Source organism: Anarrhichthys ocellatus, unplaced genomic scaffold, assembly GCF_004355925.1.
Source record: "Anarrhichthys ocellatus isolate YVR2014 unplaced genomic scaffold, GSC_Weel_1.0 scaffold29, whole genome shotgun sequence".
Taxonomy (NCBI): Eukaryota; Metazoa; Chordata; class Actinopteri; order Perciformes; family Anarhichadidae; genus Anarrhichthys; species Anarrhichthys ocellatus.
The window spans coordinates 3,030,230-3,049,682 of NW_022280059.1; the positions used below are offsets into that span (position 1 = coordinate 3,030,230).

Below are 19,453 nucleotides of genomic sequence, written 5' to 3' on the forward strand. Positions count from 1 at the left end.
ATACTGTATATGTATTTTTTGAGAGGAGATCCATCAATCCTCACACAAAACGTTACTGAAGTGCTATTTCGACACGTTAGCAGTTCTTTTAGCAGCAACACATTTGCTTTCTCTCTCTCTCTTTTTTTCCCCAGGATGTGCAGATTGTGATCTTATCTTCCATGTGTAGCTGAAGTGCTGCTGAGGTATTGGGGTATAAGACTTTTTCATTTTATTTTCTGTCAGCCTGATACACAGTATCAGTACGACCTTAATGGTGTTTTGGAGGGAGAGCCGTGCTGCTGTGTGCATCTCACCACAATAAGTTTAATCAGCTCCATCTGATGAGTTGTATCAGCTCATTTCTCACAATGAGAGGATGTTGGGAATGTTCACTAATACAGATTACACTGGTAACGGGTGGGAGGCAACAAGATTCCAAAGAAGTCAACAGTGTAACTACTCAAGTGACCTTCTGAATGTGTGAAGTTTCTCATTTCATGAAAATACAGTACAGCCGTCACACTGTTCTAAAGGAACACTGCACACGTTTATTTTTCCCACGTCCAGGTCCACAAAGCTCTTCGGTTAAGTGCCATTACAGCGTTGACAGAGAAAATGCTATAACTCTTGCGAACCCCATTTAAATATTATTGCCTTTTCTGGAAAGAGAGAGCATCACTTAATTGAGACCTGGAGCGCTGCCCAGTTCCAAGAGGTCAGTGCGACACAGCTGGGTTATTCCTGGCATCCTTCAGCTGCGGCCAGCGTATTAACCCAGGACAAGCCACAGCTCTCGACCACGAGGGAAGACAACTCATTTAGAAGGCCTTGTCATACTAAATATAGAATGAGTATTTTCCATAGGAAAAGAAGCTGCTGGCTAATTCAAGAACAAATTAATTTACAGCTCGGAGGGGTGAACAATGTTTCCCTTTGTCAAACTTTCTGCTAAGCTCCTCACAGAAATGTTGCATGCAAAATGAGAGACAATGTCTCAAGCGCGTTCAGTTTCAAATCAGCCTTTTCACACGCAACTGGCAGTGCAGCTTTTCCTCCGTCTCTCTCTTTCTCTCTCTCTCACGCACTCTTTCAAATTCGAGCAAACTTCCCTGGTGAAGTACCTCATGGGGGAGGAGGACACAACAAAATGAGCTAACCCACCCACACCGCCTGTCCTACAGAGCATGTCTAAGCCCATCGATCACTGTCTAAGCGCTGGGAAGTGAGGGCTGAAGCTGTAAAACTAGGCTGAACTCTCCCGGCTCTCCAACTTTCCCCTCCCCCCCATAGCTTTGGTTTAAGCTGCATCACTGTTATGGGGAGGAGGGAAAAACAAAAAAAAAAAAAAAAAAAGGGAGAGAGACAAGCGAGACCCGCTGCCCTTGTTAACAACTGGACTGGACTCGTGGACCGCTGAGAGAGCTGTGAGCCACCCAACCACACCCGAAATGAACATGATATCATACATTGTTGTTTGAGCAGTACACTGCAAACAACACTGGACATGTTGAAGCTCTCATTTGTTCATCATTCTTTCCGCAGACGAGATCAAAGTCAAACAAAGGTCAAATCTAAGCAAAACATAAAAAAGACACAAAACAAACATTCTACTGTAAATGAGAAAACAGTAAAGACAGAACTTTGTGAAAACATCCTAATACTTAAGTTTTAAAAAACCCTGCTGTGTGGATTGTCAGGGTCTCAACTGTACACTGTAAAAAGATAAAATAGAAATTGCCCGCCAGCACTTAAAGCTCTCCAGGAAGAAGAGCAGCCATCCGTATCTATGAACGCACAGTGTTTAGTCCCCTCCGTCTCATTCAATCACCCCATAAAGGCTTGATCTTACCTTGTTCCACCATGGGCTCATTTGTCCTGCACTGGTGATACAGCTACAGATACAAAGAGACTACAGTGGAGCACAACGGCTAACACGTCCGCATCTATTTCAGATGAATGGGGAAGGAAAAACTTTTAATAACACAACTGCATGAAACAATCTTTTGAGCGAAGTTCGCATCTATAAATAGGATCAAAACTGGTTTGTCTGGCCAATTCCTTTTGTCTCTTTGCCTGTTGATAAGTGGACATGTTTTGTTCTATTTTTAGCAGGCAGCAAAACAATGACGCTGTGGGAAAACAAACACAGTCATACAAAGGGGATACGATCATCTGGTATGTGTTGATAGTTCTCCAGGGCTTCACGCCACAATTTTAGGAGATAAATACACAGCGACGGCTGATAATTCACGCAGCGATCGTTCACTGTATTTGCCTCACATCGAAAAAACAAGCCCAGTCTCGCGTCTTTCAACACAACTCACTCTGCTGGCCTGGCAACCCTGACTAATGAACTTGGAGATGCTTGTGGCCTAAACCAATTATCCAAGGTGTGCCTTTTACGGCAACAGAGCAAAACATGGTGTGTGGCTAGTAGCCGGCTGTGTCAACAGGGCTGGCCGATAAGCGTCAGTCCGCATGTTTTTAAATGTGCATGAGCAAACATCCAAGCCAAACACGTATGTCATTCGCGTTGCGGGTTAGAATAGTCTTGTTTACCTTTCCAAAAGCAGGAGAGGAGGAGACAGCAGCTAGTTGTTTTCGACTCCTCTGCTTTACCTGCTGCTGCAGTACACACACCGCTCAGCTGCACAAACACCGGCACCGTGGAGCTGCGGCGGAGACTTGCAACCACCTCGCCCGAGTACGTTTTCTCATCTAGCAGCTCTTGTAAAAGGTCGTGTGCATGTGCCGTGGCAGGGCCATGCACCTCTTGTGACGCTGAATGCTTTGGCTGCAGTCTGACCGGAGGCCTCGGGCCCAGCTCTCTCTCTCTCTCTCTCTCTCACACACTCACACTCACACACACACACACACAACACCATGATGAGACGGCATGCACCGGTGCTGGGCCATTACTGCTTAATTATAGTACAAGGTGAAGTGAGAGGGATCCCATCAGTGTTCTCAGAGGTCCCACTGGTGGGCTTCTAAGGGATGGGAGAAGAGCATGGAGACAATTAAGAGGGGGAGAAAAAGTAGTGTGGGGGGGGTCTTTGGTATCTAATTGCAGCCAATAAGGACTCCCAGCAGTTCAGTATGAGCTTTCACATAATCTGGAAGCTCTATAAACAACCTTCGATCTTTTGTAATTCATTTAGGGAAACTTCTTTTACGGCTGGTTGTGTTTATTGACAATATTGAACATTTGAATCGCCAAAAGTTTAGCTTCTTTTGTAAAACAAAAAAAGGGGTTTCTAGAAAAACATGTCGATATCCCTCAAGCAGTGTTGTAGTCAGGACCACCTCATCCGAGTCCAAGTCATGACCGAGAGCAGAGTGTACGGAGACCGAGACCAAGACTGTAAAGAGGTTGAGACAGAGTCAAGACCAAAACCAGACCAGTGCGTGTTTCATACTGCATGACACCATGCAAACCAGAGGCACTCCTCAAATTAATCTGAAAGATCCACATTCCCATTTAAAACAAGATTCCTCTTCGTTCGCCTCTTTAATTGCCTCACAGACTGTACGTGTGCCATGAGAAATGACTTGATCTGTGTGGCAACCTCCCCTTGTTTTCTATGAGCAATCACATTCATGATGTTCACAAATAAATCAGACAATGCACAGGGAATTTAGTAATATCTTCGCACTTTGGGTTTTGATATAAAATCCTGATTTCTCTTGGTTAGAGACCTTGAGTGAAAATAACTTTCCCTTGTAAAGCACCTTGTTTTAAAAAGGTGATATAACAAACATTATAATGAATGATCCTGGTTGACATATGTTAGCATGAAGCAGCTTTTCACTTATCATCCTGAATGCTTACTGGTTCTAAATGAGGACAGCAGACAGAGCCCTCCTACAAGGGTCCCCTGTAATGCATTCATAGCACATCTATTCTATGTGGGTGCTGTTTCCTAGCTTCTCGAAGTTAAAGAAGAACAAAAGAGGAATATTTAGCACATCGATGACTTCATTTCTTGTCCCTTCTGGTGCCTGAATACATCTAGAATTTCATAATTCAAGAAAAGAAAAAAAAAAAACTCACAACAAAAGAACGGCAGTGAGGAACGCTTTGCAGCGCATGAATTAAAAGGTGGGACTGCTATAATGGCCATTATTGTGTGAGCGAATGCCTGAACACTTGTGATTCTGGTTAATGTGGTGAGAGGGGACAAAGCTGGACGGGCTGCAGCAGACAATGACGACAGAGCCCCGATTATGTGATCCTAATCAATAGCGGGTCACACGTCAGCCCACATTCCAGGAACAGATGGGAGTTTCCATATGTGAGGCAGTGCAACCCAGTTAGATTTCATCGCCTGGCCATTCACACAGAAACACCTTTCAGATTTTGAAGTTTCACCCCAAAAACTCCTGAAAAGCAGAATATGAATGATGCTCTGTTATTCCACCCCTCCTGTAAGAATCACGAAAGATATGTTTGTCATATTTTCTGTCTCTGACAGGTGTCGTGTACTTGTATTTACCTACGTGACATCAGTTTATGTAACGGCAAGCTTAAATAAACCACACATGGACACGAGGGAGCACGGGGACGGTCCTTGGCAGCCTTACAGTTTACACAGGGCTCCTCATCGCGGCTGTTAAGATGTTAAGCAGACAGCCATCACAGACAAGGTTTATAACAGACATTTCTGGAGCACTTCCAATAAATTCAACGTCACAAACGAAACAGGAGTCCAACAGCGTGCCTACAATGTGTGGCCATTTTGCCTTTCTCAGCAGCTCCGGCCCATTATCTGTCTGCGAGCGGTGAGGAGATCCAGATGCTCCTGGGTCGGACGCGGCTCTGTCCCATCCGTGTGCCCCGGAGAAGTAAACAGATGTAAAACAGAATCCAACTACAGGCGTTTAAAGTGCAACCGATGCATTAGAGCACCGTTAAATCAAACTGCGCAGGTTTCCCATTCGTCAAAACACTGACCTTGGAAGGCCGGCAGCTGCAAGACATAACCCATGCAGATAACACCCAAACAGGCCCATAAATTCTTGTGTGTTAATAAAGAAGGTGGGAGGTTAGTGGGCCAAGACGGCCAGGGTAGGAACATTTAACTCCTGCTGTTTTCCTCACGTACACAATTGATAAGTTCACGTTCTCCTTTTGAGCAAGGCATCATATTTGAAACCCATTCAGTGCGTTTAGAGCAGGGCCTGATGTCGTTCCGCTTTCATGACATTATGGGAATTAACATTCCCACATACAATGTCATCATATGACGGTGACGGAAAGCTCCATCCCACAGGTGTGGTGATGATAAAGAGGGACTGCTGCATTTTGGTACCCACAGTGCTTATTCAACTCACTTCACGGGAGCAACGATCTGCAAAATCTGCGGCGCATCCCATGAAAAACAACCTCTCAAAAGCTCTCGGCAGATATAATCAGCCTCAATTTGCAGTTGAACACTTCCATCATTAGGGAAAATGAGTAATCTCTCGCCGTGTCTCCGTATCAGCAAAAGGCTGGGCTTATTTAGCGGGAGCCCGCCCTGACAGTTTGACTAACGGGGAGCATTATCTTTAATCAGAACTCTTTGTGTTACTTCCGCTGCCCCTGCCATCTGCTGCGGCTCATACACGGCTGTGTGCGGAGGGTGCGCTGTGAGCATCTCCTGGTCTCTCTGGCTCTTGTGCACCAAGGTGGCTTCGGATGCATGACGCTGGATAAAAACACAGTCTCTTCAATGGCACAGAGTAGAAAGATTTACATGCAAGGGGAACGTCTGACCTCAGCTTTTCACTTTGTATTTGATTCTTTGAAACACACCGGTATCGGGAAGGGAAAAAAAAATGGTTAAAGCCGACCACTGATGTTATTCAGGCTCGTGCATGTAGGACCAGTAAAGCATATTGCGTGCACCAGCACACACAATCCCACATGTTACAGTAGTTGCCATTAGTAATATCTTCATGCACACAATACTTGTATGTTCATGAGTACAGTGTGGAATCTGGAGTGTGACAACTGAAGCATTTCACTTAATGAATAAATGCACTTGTTCGTGGTTTATAATTTGTGAGATGGAATACAATATAAAAGGTTGTATACAAAAGTATTTATGATTAGGCCAAAGAGATGTTAATGAATCAATATTTGGCACATTTAATGAACATTTTGTACATTTTTCCCCCAACACTTGAATTGATCACTTTGCAAATTATCATTAATGGAAACTAACTGCAGCTAATAATTTGGGTTGCATAAGGCGGAATCCATAGACGTTTTAGTCTTGATAAATCATCAGCTCAGCTAAGTATCTCCTTTGTCGTTGGCTTTTCTGGCCACGTAAACACTTTGTTATGCCATTCAGAAATTGTATTCTTTCAGTAAGCACATATTGCATAAAAAAAACACAATGTTCCCCAGTGCCATGGTGTGTCTTTGTCTACACAAATTGTCACTTGCCATGCTGTCATTTGTGTAAACAAATAACACATCACTGCACAGCGGAGCACTTCATGTTTTCTCGAACATGCCGGTACCAAATGAATGAAATGTCTGAATAACACGATAAAATAGCCTAATAAACACAATAACGGAGTATATATTTAGCTGAGCTGATCATTTATTATGAGTGAAACAATCACATTGATATGCTAAAACAGTTATTGGTGAAATGCATTAATGATTGTGCATAATGTCATCTGAAAGCCTTAGACACACGTCAGCGATTTGAACCACTTATTACGTTGTCTTATTTTATCTCACTGAGTTCTAGTGAACTCTGTATTTGTGCACTGGCTACATTACTCATTGCTTATTTTTATCTGAGCTTGCTTGAGATGTAGGGAAGTTCAGTTCCTACAACTGAACTGCAATGACTCATCACTGTCTGGAGAAAGAATAATCCCTAAACTAAACTATGTCGATATTAGAGGTACACAGAACTTAAGCCTTAAAGGAGATAACTGATCAAAACAATATTCAAATGACAGAGATGCAATTCACTTTCATCAGCTTGGCTGAATACATTAAAAAAACATTTTCCACTTCATCACTGTTTCCTAAATCAAATGAATCATCACGGCTCTACAGAAAAACATCTGTGGGCTTGTAGCTGTTTTTTTCTCAAGTATTACCACCTCTACCACAACCTCACTTTGCTTTCACATCTCCAGCTCCTACAAACTATCGCCCAAAGGCAAGTGTTCCACATGAAACAGAGAGACAACACATCCTAACGCTCACATTTTAGCATTTTTACAGCTGCTAGTGTTAAAATCATATTTCCTACAGCACCCATGGCTGGTTAAAATGAAGCCCAAAGTGACAGTCAACTCCCACTTCACTGAGGAACAACGTGTCTAAAGGGTTATGAGCACGTTCAAACAGTAGGGTCATTTTTAAAGTGCATAAGACACGTTTTCAGGGGACGCATGCTATCAAACTGTTGGCCGATATCCTGAATTGCATGATCCTTTTAGACCAATGCAATTTCATTGCAATTCATTGTGTGTGCTGTGTTTTCCATGAGGAAGATCACCTGGTAACAATCTGGTCAGACATCTTTCACACTGACAACTTCCCTCAATTATTCTGTCACACTAATCTTACATGATTTTTTTGGTGCTATTAAAAGAGAGAATGTGTAGGTGTATGTATTTTAGAGCTCCAACATACTGTTAAAATAGATTATTTCCACAGAAAATCACTCCGTAAAAGCTCTACTTCCTTGTTGTGAGTGGCATCACAACCCCGATCTGTAAAGGATTTAAAAAATATACAGTACACTAATTACACAATATACGACAAAGCAAGACAATATTCACAGTCCTACTTCACAAACAACATTAACATGTTGCCAGGAAGAAAATAGCCACCATCTAAGGTTCCGCTTGCCGGAACCGGTGTATAGATATCATCATATCATTATTACATCTACAAATACATTGTGCTGAGGTGAACACAAAGACCCATTTCAGCATAATTCACATCGATGGTTATTATGGCATTTGCATGGAAGGTAAGTGTTGCAGTAATTCGCATTGTTGCATACACTAAATTAAAAGTATGTTTATTTTAATAAACATACCTGCACCTCACCAGCTACTATCACGGTGCATCTACAGCACGCTGAACCAGCTCAAACAGAGTTTCTCAGGGGCGGCAGAAAGGTTAGGCTTTAGAGGCTGTTTGGACTGCAAAGCAGGGCGCCGGTCAAAAAGAGCAAGTGTGCCAAGTCAACCGTCCCTGGGTAAATAGATGCTAAAAAAATGAAATAGCTGTCAACTGCCTTTTTTTTTTAAGCCACACACTGCAACACCAAAGCAAGCATCTCACACTGAAAGCTCAAATGGCAGCACTGGTATTTATATTTTCAAACGTAAGCTGCTTTTGCTTTTAGTAACAAACAAGTTTTTGTACCATTCTCACTTTTATGTCCCTCTATGCCGCTTTACTGAGTGGGAGGCCCCAAAGGCATTTCTACTAACTCACATCACAACTGCAAAGCCCATTTGCTTCAGAAGCTCAATCTAATGACAGTCATATGACATGTAAGCTACCGGCACATGTACGAGCTGGTAGCATGATCCCGGGATGAGATTGTGTTTGGATCCAATCAACAGTGCAGAAACTAGATTTCTACTGAAGTAAAACCTGCCAGTGGAACAATGTAATGGTACACTTAGGTGTGTTAGAGTTTTAAGCACCAATAAATAAAACCATCACCGCTGTGATAGTGTACTTTCTGAGAGTGCGGCAAATAAGTACAAACATTCTCACTGCTGGTCCAAATCACACGTGAAAAATCAATGGGATTTAATTCCCTTCAGAACGGCAGTATTTTCAGCTCAGCTTGTAGAGGCGCACTTCCTGTAGGTACCATCCAAAGGAAGTCTGACATCTGCTAGTGGTGCAATAGTTACGTTTTGTGCAGAAAACGCAGTCTAAACCACAGTTCATGGCAAAGGACAGGATATTATGACAAAGGTTCAAACAAGGCCACCTGGGGATTTTCACAATGAATGTAAAAAAAAATAAAATGGATGCACTTGGGGTTGGAGAAGAAAAAGTTGAGAAAGTGTCATTTTGAGACAAACAATTGTGACTTTTAGGCATAAGAGGTTCTCTATACGGGACTCAGAGCATTAATAGAGCAGCAATGTAAAGATCTGGTGGAGTGACGTCTCCCTCTGTGTGTGTTGTTATCCGGGCTTCTCCTTGCTTTGTTGACAGAGCCGTGTGTGCTTTTACTGGCCCGCTCACAGCCGCCGCTCTGCACTGCAGTTATGGCTGATAACGTCGTCACAACCGACGCCGGCTTCACAGGAGTTGCACCCACCCATCTGGTTTCCCTCAGGGTAACACTATAAGCTCTGTCAGCACTTTTGACATTGTTTGCTCAGTTAGCGCTGTTAGCACCGTTAGCCGTTACCTGCCGGCTCAGCCGTCACCATCTTGAGAGCCATTGAGAGGAAATCATAATGCACCTAATGTAAATATAAGGCACCTTTGTTACAAATGTCAATGAAGATTGTCAATGCACTGCTGAAGGACTACCAAGTTGATCCATATCAAATGTATCAACAACAATTTTCTCAAAGAGATTAATAGTTACGAACAAGAAAAACTTCAAAGCGTTGTTTTCTTAAATGTGGAAACATGCTGCGGACTGTTGGTTTCACAAAACAGGTAATTTGACGTCACCTTTGCCTCTGGGAAATTGTAATATGTACTTTTCTCTATTTTCTGATAATATGAATACTCTATTAATCAGATTCAATTAGCTTTTTTCTAACCTCAGTAAGGCACCAAATGAAGTTAAAATAATCAACAGATCAAACAATAATGAAAATGATCGGAGGTTCCTTATCTCAATCACAAGGATCAAAATAGGCGAACGTATCCCATAACGATAAACTAATCCGACTTTAATACTGCAGTCACATAAAGCCACCCCAGTCTTGTAGCTTCTGGGGGAAAGGCCCATTTGAGGGCCCACAGATAAAGCGAAACAAGGAAAATGTCTGTGTGAGCACTGGGTGTCTGTCAAAGCAGGAACTGGGAGGTGTTCTCCGTTGACCTCTGAGGGCAAGGACTTCCCAAAGCCCCTCTGCAAAACAACAGCAGACTCGGCAGCTGACAGTGGGACACAGGCGGCTGGTGCTCTGCCTTGAAAAACCCACCGACTCCCCCCCCCTGCCCCAGCTCTCTCTCGGATGTACCATCCATATGGGCAAGGCAGTAAAGCCCTTAGAAACTGGCAGCGGGAGAAGGCAGAAGCAACAGCTATCACCTCGCCGATATGATCTGTCTGGAATGTGGCAATGCTGTATGTGAACAGACACGTTTGTGATTACAGATACAGCAATGGGCAGACGGGAAGGTTTAGCCAACAGCAGCTTGATCCCGACCCGAGAGCAGCAATCAAACTGTTTACAGTATGACACGTCGCATGTATGATTCATATTGTGCCGGCAAAGTATGATTCAGACGTGCATGAATCCTTTGGAGGACTTCTTATGCATACGTCAACATTGGATGTCCCGAAGGGGTAGGACTAAGGATTTCTTTTGTTTATTACAAGTCAAATAAAAGGTAGTTTGGGGGTTAATGTAGCAGGCATGGTGAAGCCTATTTGAACCTCCACAGAACGCTGCAAGAGGCACTGGGTAAGCGCTGGATCAGTCAGTTGTTTTTCATGTTCCTTCTGCTTATTCTGGACATTATACAACAAAAGCACTTAGGCCACTCACACTTGTCCTTAAAACACTGACCACCTCTGGAAGCCCCCCCATCGGCCCTCGAGAAGAGATAAACCCCGACCAAGTGATTCATTCGGCAGCGCTGAGACACCAGAGCGTGACTGTTACTCCTTGTGGAGAAGCAGCGTGTGTGAAAAGTGACTATACATGCGTCTCCAGTGGCGCTGTCACATGGTGTGAGGGGGGCGGGACACAGAAAGTTTGTGCTCATCATGTGTTTGTGCAACAGAGCGCTGTTGTAGAAAGAATGAGTCACTGCTGAGAGTTAATAGCAGTTTTAAACAATTTGCATTTAACCAGGACTAGTTATGCTCGTTAGTGAGAAACAGACGTGTTGTCTCCTGTCTTCCCCCCCCACTTGCATCCAGGCTTCAACTGCCACAAGTGTTTTTGCTCCCTGATTTTGCATACAATTTGCATGTGGTAGTACCAGTTTTTAGTCTCTCCTAACCCTGCACTGGGACATGCTGTGTGCCACATTTTTCACAAACCATCCGTGGAAGGTTACAGGAGTTGTATTTTAAAAACACAATGACAAATCATTTCAACAACTAACTACTGATTAACAAAACACAGGCCACGTCTGGTTAAAGGAGGACTTCGCTGTAGAAAGGGGTGGAATATTGACAGGACAAGTGTTGGTAAGGATTAAAACATTTTTCCCTTGTTGCAAATAATCTCCTAAAAAGAAAAAGAAAAAAGGAGGCAAAACAGTACGAAGTGTAGCGATCAACATGGCAGTTACAGTCCTGAAACTCCTCCGCTCATTCCGATTGAATGACCTATCAAACCTGCCACCGTGTTCTCTTGGGAAACACACCTTCGGGCTGGAATGTCTGCCAGTATGTGAAAGTAGTATCTGAAAATATCCCTCTCCATTAAGACGTCAACTATGTCAGATGACAGCAATACTGCTGAGTAAATGGCCCCGATTGTCCCTAGCCTGTCTTTAAATGGAAGGAATTTGAGATGGACCGATTATCGCATTCACAAGTCTGCCTGCTCTGGACACTCCATCTCATGACACTGTTTTCTGGCAGTGTGTGTGTGTGTGTGTGTGTGTGTGTAGTTGCTTATAGGTTATTACTCAGGGTGAGAAGCACGGTGAGAAGGGCTGAGAGGCTGTTCCCTCCTCTCTTGCCTGAGGAAGGCCATTATTATGCCTTGTGAGGTTTTTTTTCTCGTTGTTTATACAGTACTGCTATGAACTAAGCAAGTTTTTGTTTCCTCTGTGCAGCTGCCGTTCCATACGGACCTGTGTAAACATTAGCCAGCTTTAAGTGGAAGACAATGAGGAAATGACAGGACAATGGGGGTGAAATGGGGGGGGGGGGACTACATTTGAGGACATTCGAGGATGGATTTCCAGATGAAAACAGTGAGATGACATCATGGCAAAGTCTGCTAGTAGGAACACGGAGAAGGCCCAGCAGTGCAACACCATACATAAACAGTGGACAGCTGTATTTATAGGAGATTGTCTCATGGTTCTATCTGCCTCCATAAATCCTATTATCCGATTTGTTGCCATTCCCCTTTGCCCCGGCACCCAGCAGGAGACTGGAGCAGCTTTTGGCCCATGGAGCTTCATCAAGGCTCTCAAAGGCCTATCTGCAGTTCTCACTGTTGTTGTGACATGAGTTGGCTAGGCTGTGATGAAAATTGGCCACATGAATGCTTCATTAGACATTACCTCATCATGATCGGATAAAGCCAAGTGGCAGTTTGTGTCTGAGAGCCATCTAGTCAAAATCATAGACAGCTGTCGGGTATTACGCAGGCTTACCTCCATGTTGGCCCCCACAGTGGGAGGCTATATGTCAAACCTGGCAACTGCTTTTTTTCCATGTAAAACATACATTTCTAGTTTATTATGGTCGGGGCTGTTGTTTTTTTCTCCAGAATAACACGTGGTGCCTCCTGTAGGTCATTAAAATTTGAGGAGCGGTCCAGATGGTGGTGGTTGGGGTGCACCTGCTGCTACAGTGGGACTTTCTCAGTTTGACACAACTTATCGGAGATGCAGATGTGCACAACACAAAGCGGTGTGACAGATAATTAACTCTTCAGACACAGAGAGACTACGCGAAAGTGGAATTCACTTACATATCTTCTGAGCTTCTTCTCCGGTGGCGACTTCCTCAGCCAGCCCTGGAAGATGATTTCACCGCCGCTCATGTTTGTCAGTGTCTGTTGTTTCCTCTCGCGCTACAACCCGCCGTCCGTCACTACTAGTACATGACGGCTCCTGAAGGCTTGCCCGTTCAAAGTGCTGTCGGCGTTGGGCTCCCACTGGCGCAGTCTGCTCCCCCCATTTGATCAAAAAATCAAATAAAAAAAAATCAAAGTGGTGCTGGTCGGAGATGTTGCCGGGTCGCTCCCGGTGGCACTGTGCGCAACAGCCAGCGCGCAAAACGGGAGGAGAAAAAAGGCGCAACTCGACTCTCGGGGAAATTACGCACGGCCAGCTGACGAGGAGCCGCGGGGAAACTCAACTGATGCAGGGTGAGGAAGTATCGTAGAGTGTCTGCAGTTTGTTTTCCCAACTCACACCACGCCCACCGAGCGATGAGAGGGATGGGCTGCGCTGGGACGAACAGGACGGAAGAACTGCTCCGCCACCAAGTAGATCCAAGATGCCAACACGAGTGTAAACAATGGAGGAACCGATGTTTTAGTAAAATACTATTTATCCACGCTCACACCAAACAGATGTTTAAGCATTTCTGTTTTATTCCAAATACGGAAACGCATCTGATTTGACATTATTACATCAAACGCGTGTTGTATGTTTACCAAGTATAAATCAAAGTTAAAGATGGAGCTTTTTTTTTTAAAGATTTTCGGCACTTTGGAAAAGAAAAGGTCAAGATAACTGCTGTGAGTAAATTATTCGTATTTTCTATATTGGATGGAATGGGAAAAAGCACCATCTGGTGGAGATTTAAAATACTTGTCTGTCGCTCTAAAAACCGACATTGTTTTAATTAAAATATGGAAGTCGGTACAGGCAAATAAAATGATTCATGAAACTAAACACTTCCTTGCGATATGTTGAATAATTAACTGTGGATGAGTGAAATTCCCTCTCAGATGTGGTTGTAGGACTATCTCTTTTGTTCATTGTTTTTATATACAGCTGCAGATACATTTTTGATAATAACTAATCATATTTATAAACCAATAACAAGAAAAACTATGTTGAATATAATATTTATTTGACAGACAGCAAATACAGACTTCAAAATATCTACTTGGCCAGAATTGTGTTTTATAGAAGACAAGAATGGGACGATCTGGGGAAAGCAATCACATCTTTTATGTTGTCAACACCGAGAATGCATTGCAAATATCGCTCAAATCCCAATCCAAAGCCACCATGGGGGACGGAGCCAAAGCGCCTCAAATCCAGATACCTGCCAATAAATGAACATGTCATTACGACTTTGTTGGTGTGGAAGGACGTCTCTATTCAAATGTTGGTAATGTAAATATGTTTTCTTTCTTACCAGCTGTAGGTGTCTCCTAATCCAGCCCTGGAAAAGTATAATAATTCATGTATGAGCCTTTGGTCAAAACACAAACTCAAAACTATACTATCAATCAATGTGAAAACAACAAAGCTGACTTTATTTGCAGACTTTCTCCTCTGTGCCTAATTGAGGGTTACGAACTCAGAACAGGGGCTGATGTAGATATTAGGGTTACACTTAGAGCAATAGAGTCATTCACCAGGACATTGTTCTGATGATGCATTCTTTAGAATAGCAGACAGTCAGTGTTGTCCAACACAAATGTGACAAAGGTTTCTCTTGTCCAAAGCTAGTCAGTAAAACCTGCAATTAATGTTATTGTTATTTCATTTGTACAATAGATTCATTGTTTATTGTTCCGTTATGTTCTTTTATAACATAATAAATAATAGATATATAAATGTAATGGTATATGCAGTATAAAAGTCAATGTATCATTTAGTTTCCCTACCACTCAATATGTGTGGTGAGTCAGGGGGCTTAAAAACCTGCAAACCCAACTGAAGAAGTTGGGTTTCCCCAAGAAGTGGATTTGAACAGCTGAATCACTAACTTTCTGCACATTGCTGCTCTGTGAGGTGGTGAGAGAAAACAGATTCCTATTGTAAAAAGACACTGCAGCACTTGTGAAATGCGCCAGCTATCGCCTACTGGGATTATGCCTGATCTCAATTAATTAAAAATACAAACAAATTCAAAGCAACTCAGCAGATTTTGACAACCATAGTCTAAATATATTAGCATGGGCCTTGAACTGCCCCTGAAGTACGAGAGCTTACTCTTCCAGGCGAGCCCTCAGCAGATCCAGCCTCTCCTCTCTCAGCGAGCCCCCACAGAGCTCTCCGACTCCCGGCACCAGAAGATCCACTGCAGCTGCCTGCACACAAACGACAGCCGGGAGTCAGCGCAGATATGCAAAACGCCGCGATAACCCAACTGACATTACAAGGAAGGAACTGAGCCGTTAAATCATTGATTTCGCTCAGCATATTTAACGGAGTGGTGACGTCTTACCGTGTGTTTGGGATGATCCTGGTTGTCTCTCGCGTAAAAAGGCTTAAGATCGTAAGGATAATCAGTGACAAAGACTGGAACGTTGCCGCAATGTTTCACCAGGTACTTCTCGTGTTCTGTCTGGAGGTCACAACCCCACTGGAGAAAAGCAGAGCTGAGGTCAGTATGGAGCTCTGAGGGATAATAGTGTTAGCCGCAAACATACAGTAGAGATAGAGATCAAGTCTGCTCTGTTAGTAAATAAAGAAAACATCCAAACTTACGTCTGTTGGGAAGGTAAATTTCTGGGAGCTGTGGTTCAGGATGTCTATAGCTTCACTGTAGGTAATCCTAAAAGTACATTTAAATAGCATCAGTCATTCAAGGACTTTATTCTTTAGCTGACAATCATTTTACTTTCCATGTTGAGAAAAATAAGAGACTTACACGGGGAATCTCTTCTTCAGCATAGCTTCCACAGTGTCCTTGGAGTGAATGGACACAATAGGGGAAAACAATGCAAGTTGAGATAATATTGAAGTCGGGTGTATTTGTGGCTGGTTGGTATAAGGAGCCAGGTTATGCACCCACGTGTAAGTGTCCTTGAGGACTCACCCTGTGTCCAGGAGTCACATGCTTGTGAAACAAATCCACATCCTCGGCACAGTGAGCCAGGACATGCTCCGTGGCAGACCTGAACATGTCCTCCATGACCTAAGGAGCGGGGCCCGGTTTAATAATTAAAGCTTTGTCTGGCCAACTTGCGCATGAGAGGAGCTTTAAAAGTCACATAAGGCAAGTGTAACATTTGAACTTCAGTACACAGGAACTGATGTGGTGTGACAACAAGTTCACTTCATCCGAGATCCTCACGTTTAAAGAATTAGCCGGTCCGTGATGTCTGCATTTTATCAGACAACTTTAATGCTACTTAGTTTCTTCAGACAAAATGAGGTAAAAAGAATATAAAACATTCTGTCCATATAGTCCAGCACATATCAATACACTTCAAATCCTGAAAGTGTATTTTCATAGCATGCTGAGATCCATCTGTTCTATGCACAGAATATAAGTTGAGTGGGAAGCAGTTAACAGGCTAGAACATGTTAACCAATGTGCTACTTTGATCGATATCGTGGAGCGACATTGTGTTTGTAGGACAATGACACAGTGTACCTTGGTGAGATCCTCTAAGGACTGCGTGAAGGAGACCTCGGCCTCCACCATGTAAAACTCAGCCAGGTGGCGTCTGCTTTGGGAGTTCTCTGCGCGAAAAGTTGGCCCAAATGTGTAGACTCTCGAAAAAGCCCTGGAAGAGGAGGAGCGACAGGGCACAATTAGAAATCGTCCTCGGTGTGCGTGTGCACGTGTCTTACTTTCTGAGGCAGAACATACAAGTAGGATATGAGTTGTTTTAAATGGGCAGATGATCACTAGAAGATAGATTCATAGAGTTTATCTCACCCTGACATCACTTCCAGATGAAGCTGACCAGACACGGTCAGGAAAGCTGGGACAGAGAAAAACTTCTCACCTTCTTCATTGTCTGGGCCGGACGTCTGCGGTGAGAGCAGAGGTTCTGAAGTTTCGAACAATGTCATTGATCCTTTGTGTTCATATCAGAGCTTCGATCGACAATAACACTCTGGATGACACACTCACCTCGACCTGAAAGAGCTCTCCTGCCCCTTCACAGTCGTTTGAGGTGATGACCGGAGTGTGGATCTGCACAAAGCCATTTTCCTGAGAAAAAGATGAATAAATAAATAGAAAAAGTCTTGTTCTGCGTCCGATTAAAAATTCCTCCATCGATGAGCTCACCTTGAAATATGAGTGAACTGCTGTAGTGGCCTCACTTCGTATCCTCAACAGGGAGCTAAAGGCATTTGTTCTACACCTGAGGTGAGGGAACTGGCGAATATACTCAAGGCTGTGTCTCTCTTTTATTTTGAAGGGAAAATCCTGAAACAAGAATACAAAGCAACAATACTAAATGGCATTTCCTAAACAATGGCCATATTACAAAGTTATAACACGAGGTGAAGATAGCACAGTGAGCAAAATGACATCTGATGTTTGAGAAGACTTTTTTTTTTTTCTTACCACAGGGTTACAATCTCCAACTACGTGGATTTGGTCTGCTTCCAGTTCAACTGCCTGTTTTTGGTTTGGACTTTTCCGAAGAGTACCCGTGACTTCAACAGCACTACCAAGTGTGAGCAATCTTAATTTGAGAGAGAGAAGAGAGGAAGACAGTCAGTGAATATTCCAGTATGTGCACCCTTCATACCTAAAAATTATAATGTCAAGGATTATGTGCAGGAAATAAAACTGAAGTGCTTTACGGATCATTCAGCTCTGAGCTGGCGACGACCTGCAACGACTGCAGAGAGCTCCCATCATTCACATGGAGGAAGAGATTTGCCTTCTGAGGTCTAACGGAGCGAACCCATCCCTACAGCAGAGAAACAAATCAAATACCCCGAGGCTGCTCCCTTTGGTACTACACAAATATCCTTTTTCTCATTTGCATGTAATGTTCATGAACCCGGATGTTGGTAATTTGAGAATTCCACTCCTCATTCTTTCACAATAAAACGTCAACTACATGTATACATTGGCATCAATTGTCATAGTTTAGGGGGCTAGAATTCTCGAGTGTTTAGTTTTTTGTAAATGATGTATGGCTTAACGTAACGTAATGATGATCTAGGCTGCATTAATGGTTACTGTAAGCTTGCTCATTTATTCATGCATGTAAACACGTTGACATTAGCTAAGCTGCATGTTACTGGAGCATAGTTGTTAGCACTTAAATGAAACATATGAAGTGATAAGTAGGCGTTAAGTGTTACCTGTACTTTGACATTTGCTCCCAAATCAGCTCCTGCAACAGCTTGGGACACTCTAAGCTTCGCTGGTGTCTTCTTGCAGTAACGTCGAAGACTAAACGATGTTCCCCGGGTTAACGTCGCTGCTGTGGTCGTTGCAACAGAAAGCGTTTTAGCTGCAGCCTGAAACATCGTGAGGAACGCCGCACTTTGAGGCACGAAAGCATGCTGAAAGCACGAGATGTTGCGAGAGCTTAAAGACACGATAAACGACATTTTCAGTAGTATATTTATCGTTTTGCTCTAACTTGACTGTCACGTTGTGTCGCACAGTGACACTTCCTGTTTGGGTCTTTCACCATTCGCCGAGCTCCGTCACGTGGATTTCAATAACCCAATCAGGTGTCGCTATCTGACAGCGAGTCTTTTTGTTATGCTCCAGGGTGATGTAGTTTTCTAACAGGAGCCTCGATGCCATTTTAGGAGTTCAGGATTATATTTTCGTTTTATTTATTGCAATTATTCTATCAATGTTTATGATATCACATTTCATGGTGGACTCTACATAGAGACGCATTTTAAAATAAAAATGTAATAAAAAATAAGTATCATGAGAGTTTTAAGGGAAGAGCAGTATGCAGATGATGACATCACTTTAAATCCTTTAAATTAGTTTGAGAAAAAGAGAAAACCATACAGTGTTTGAAGTTTTTAAGTAGATCACTCACTTTTTGACTGAATACAACTATAAGACATGGACAAATATAACACAAAACCTCAGGATAAATCCACAAAAATGAAAATAAGCAATTCATGATAAACATTCATGTTCTCTGCTCTGTAAGAAGCATTTCTATTTGAATGTCACTGTCACTGTCTATAAGCAGTAACAAGATAAAGATAAAAGTGCTCATCATTTGTTTTAATGCAAGCAGCATTTTCCTGATGCAAAACCTCTCTTCAGAACCACTGGCAACAATATATCACACAAAAGAACATCAACCAAAGTTTATTCTACATACAGGGAGAACTGTGAAATATATTTCCAACACCAAAGCGTAACATGTGTGGAGTGATTCAATAGTGTAATGAAGCAAACAGAACAGCCATCACTACCACGTGGAAATCCTCTTTAATCTTACATGATGTATCTGCCGTCAGTGTGAGGTCCATTTGTGCGTAAACCTCATCAATCCAATACCCACAACGACAACTGGGTCTATTCCCACCATTTGCTGCTGGAGTAAATCAGATCATGCCAGCAATGTAATAAGATGCCATAGACAATTACTCACCTGGACTCGCCTGTCAGCTCTGGAGCCCCTGGTCTGGGCCTGCCAGCAAACACGGAGCTGGGTGTCTCCACCTCCGGCTGCT

General features: G+C 43.1%; 2 protein-coding genes across 4 annotated transcripts in view; both read right to left on the reverse strand.

Annotated features, from left to right (window-relative positions):
- gab2 (GRB2-associated binding protein 2) overlaps positions 1-13,247 on the reverse strand; it is a 35,553-nt gene extending 22,306 nt beyond the window's left edge. The window contains exon 1 of the mRNA XM_031863491.1: positions 12,826-13,247. Coding sequence (XP_031719351.1) covers positions 12,826-12,897 — 72 coding nt within the window. The 5' untranslated portion in view covers positions 12,898-13,247. The remainder of the gene's footprint in view (positions 1-12,825) is intronic.
- Positions 13,248-13,349: 102 nt separating this feature from the next.
- Positions 13,350-18,430, reverse strand: nars2 (asparaginyl-tRNA synthetase 2, mitochondrial). Of its 3 annotated transcripts, XM_031863493.1 has the most exons (14): positions 18,101-18,430; positions 17,591-17,700; positions 17,349-17,469; positions 17,067-17,207; positions 16,908-16,988; positions 16,710-16,804; positions 16,422-16,554; positions 15,861-15,959; positions 15,693-15,730; positions 15,530-15,596; positions 15,267-15,404; positions 15,032-15,129; positions 14,229-14,255; positions 13,350-14,135 (listed from the first exon to the last, which is right to left on the reverse strand). In XM_031863493.1, the coding sequence occupies exons 1-14, from the start codon at positions 18,350-18,352 to the stop codon at positions 13,991-13,993; spliced, it is 1,545 nt and encodes a 514-aa protein (XP_031719353.1). In that variant the 5' UTR covers positions 18,353-18,430; the 3' UTR covers positions 13,350-13,990. The 3 variants fall into 3 exon arrangements, with proteins under 3 accessions (XP_031719353.1, XP_031719355.1, XP_031719354.1); XM_031863495.1 differs by lacking the exon at positions 17,591-17,700; XM_031863494.1 differs by lacking the exon at positions 15,861-15,959.
- Between the last annotated feature and the right edge of the window lie 1,023 nt (positions 18,431-19,453).

Bases quoted from the DNA above. Each gene is read 5' to 3' on its own strand.
- nars2 (XM_031863493.1), bottom strand. From the start codon at position 18,352: ATGTCGTTTATCGTGTCTTTAAGCTCTCGCAACATCTCGTGCTTTCAG. The intron at 17,701-18,100 runs GTAACACTTAAC...TCTCTGCTGTAG, and splicing joins GAGCAAATGTCAAAGTACAG to GGATGGGTTCGCTCCGTTAG. The intron at 16,989-17,066 runs GTGAGCTCATCG...TCTTTTTCTCAG, and splicing joins CAGTTCACTCATATTTCAAG to GAAAATGGCTTTGTGCAGAT.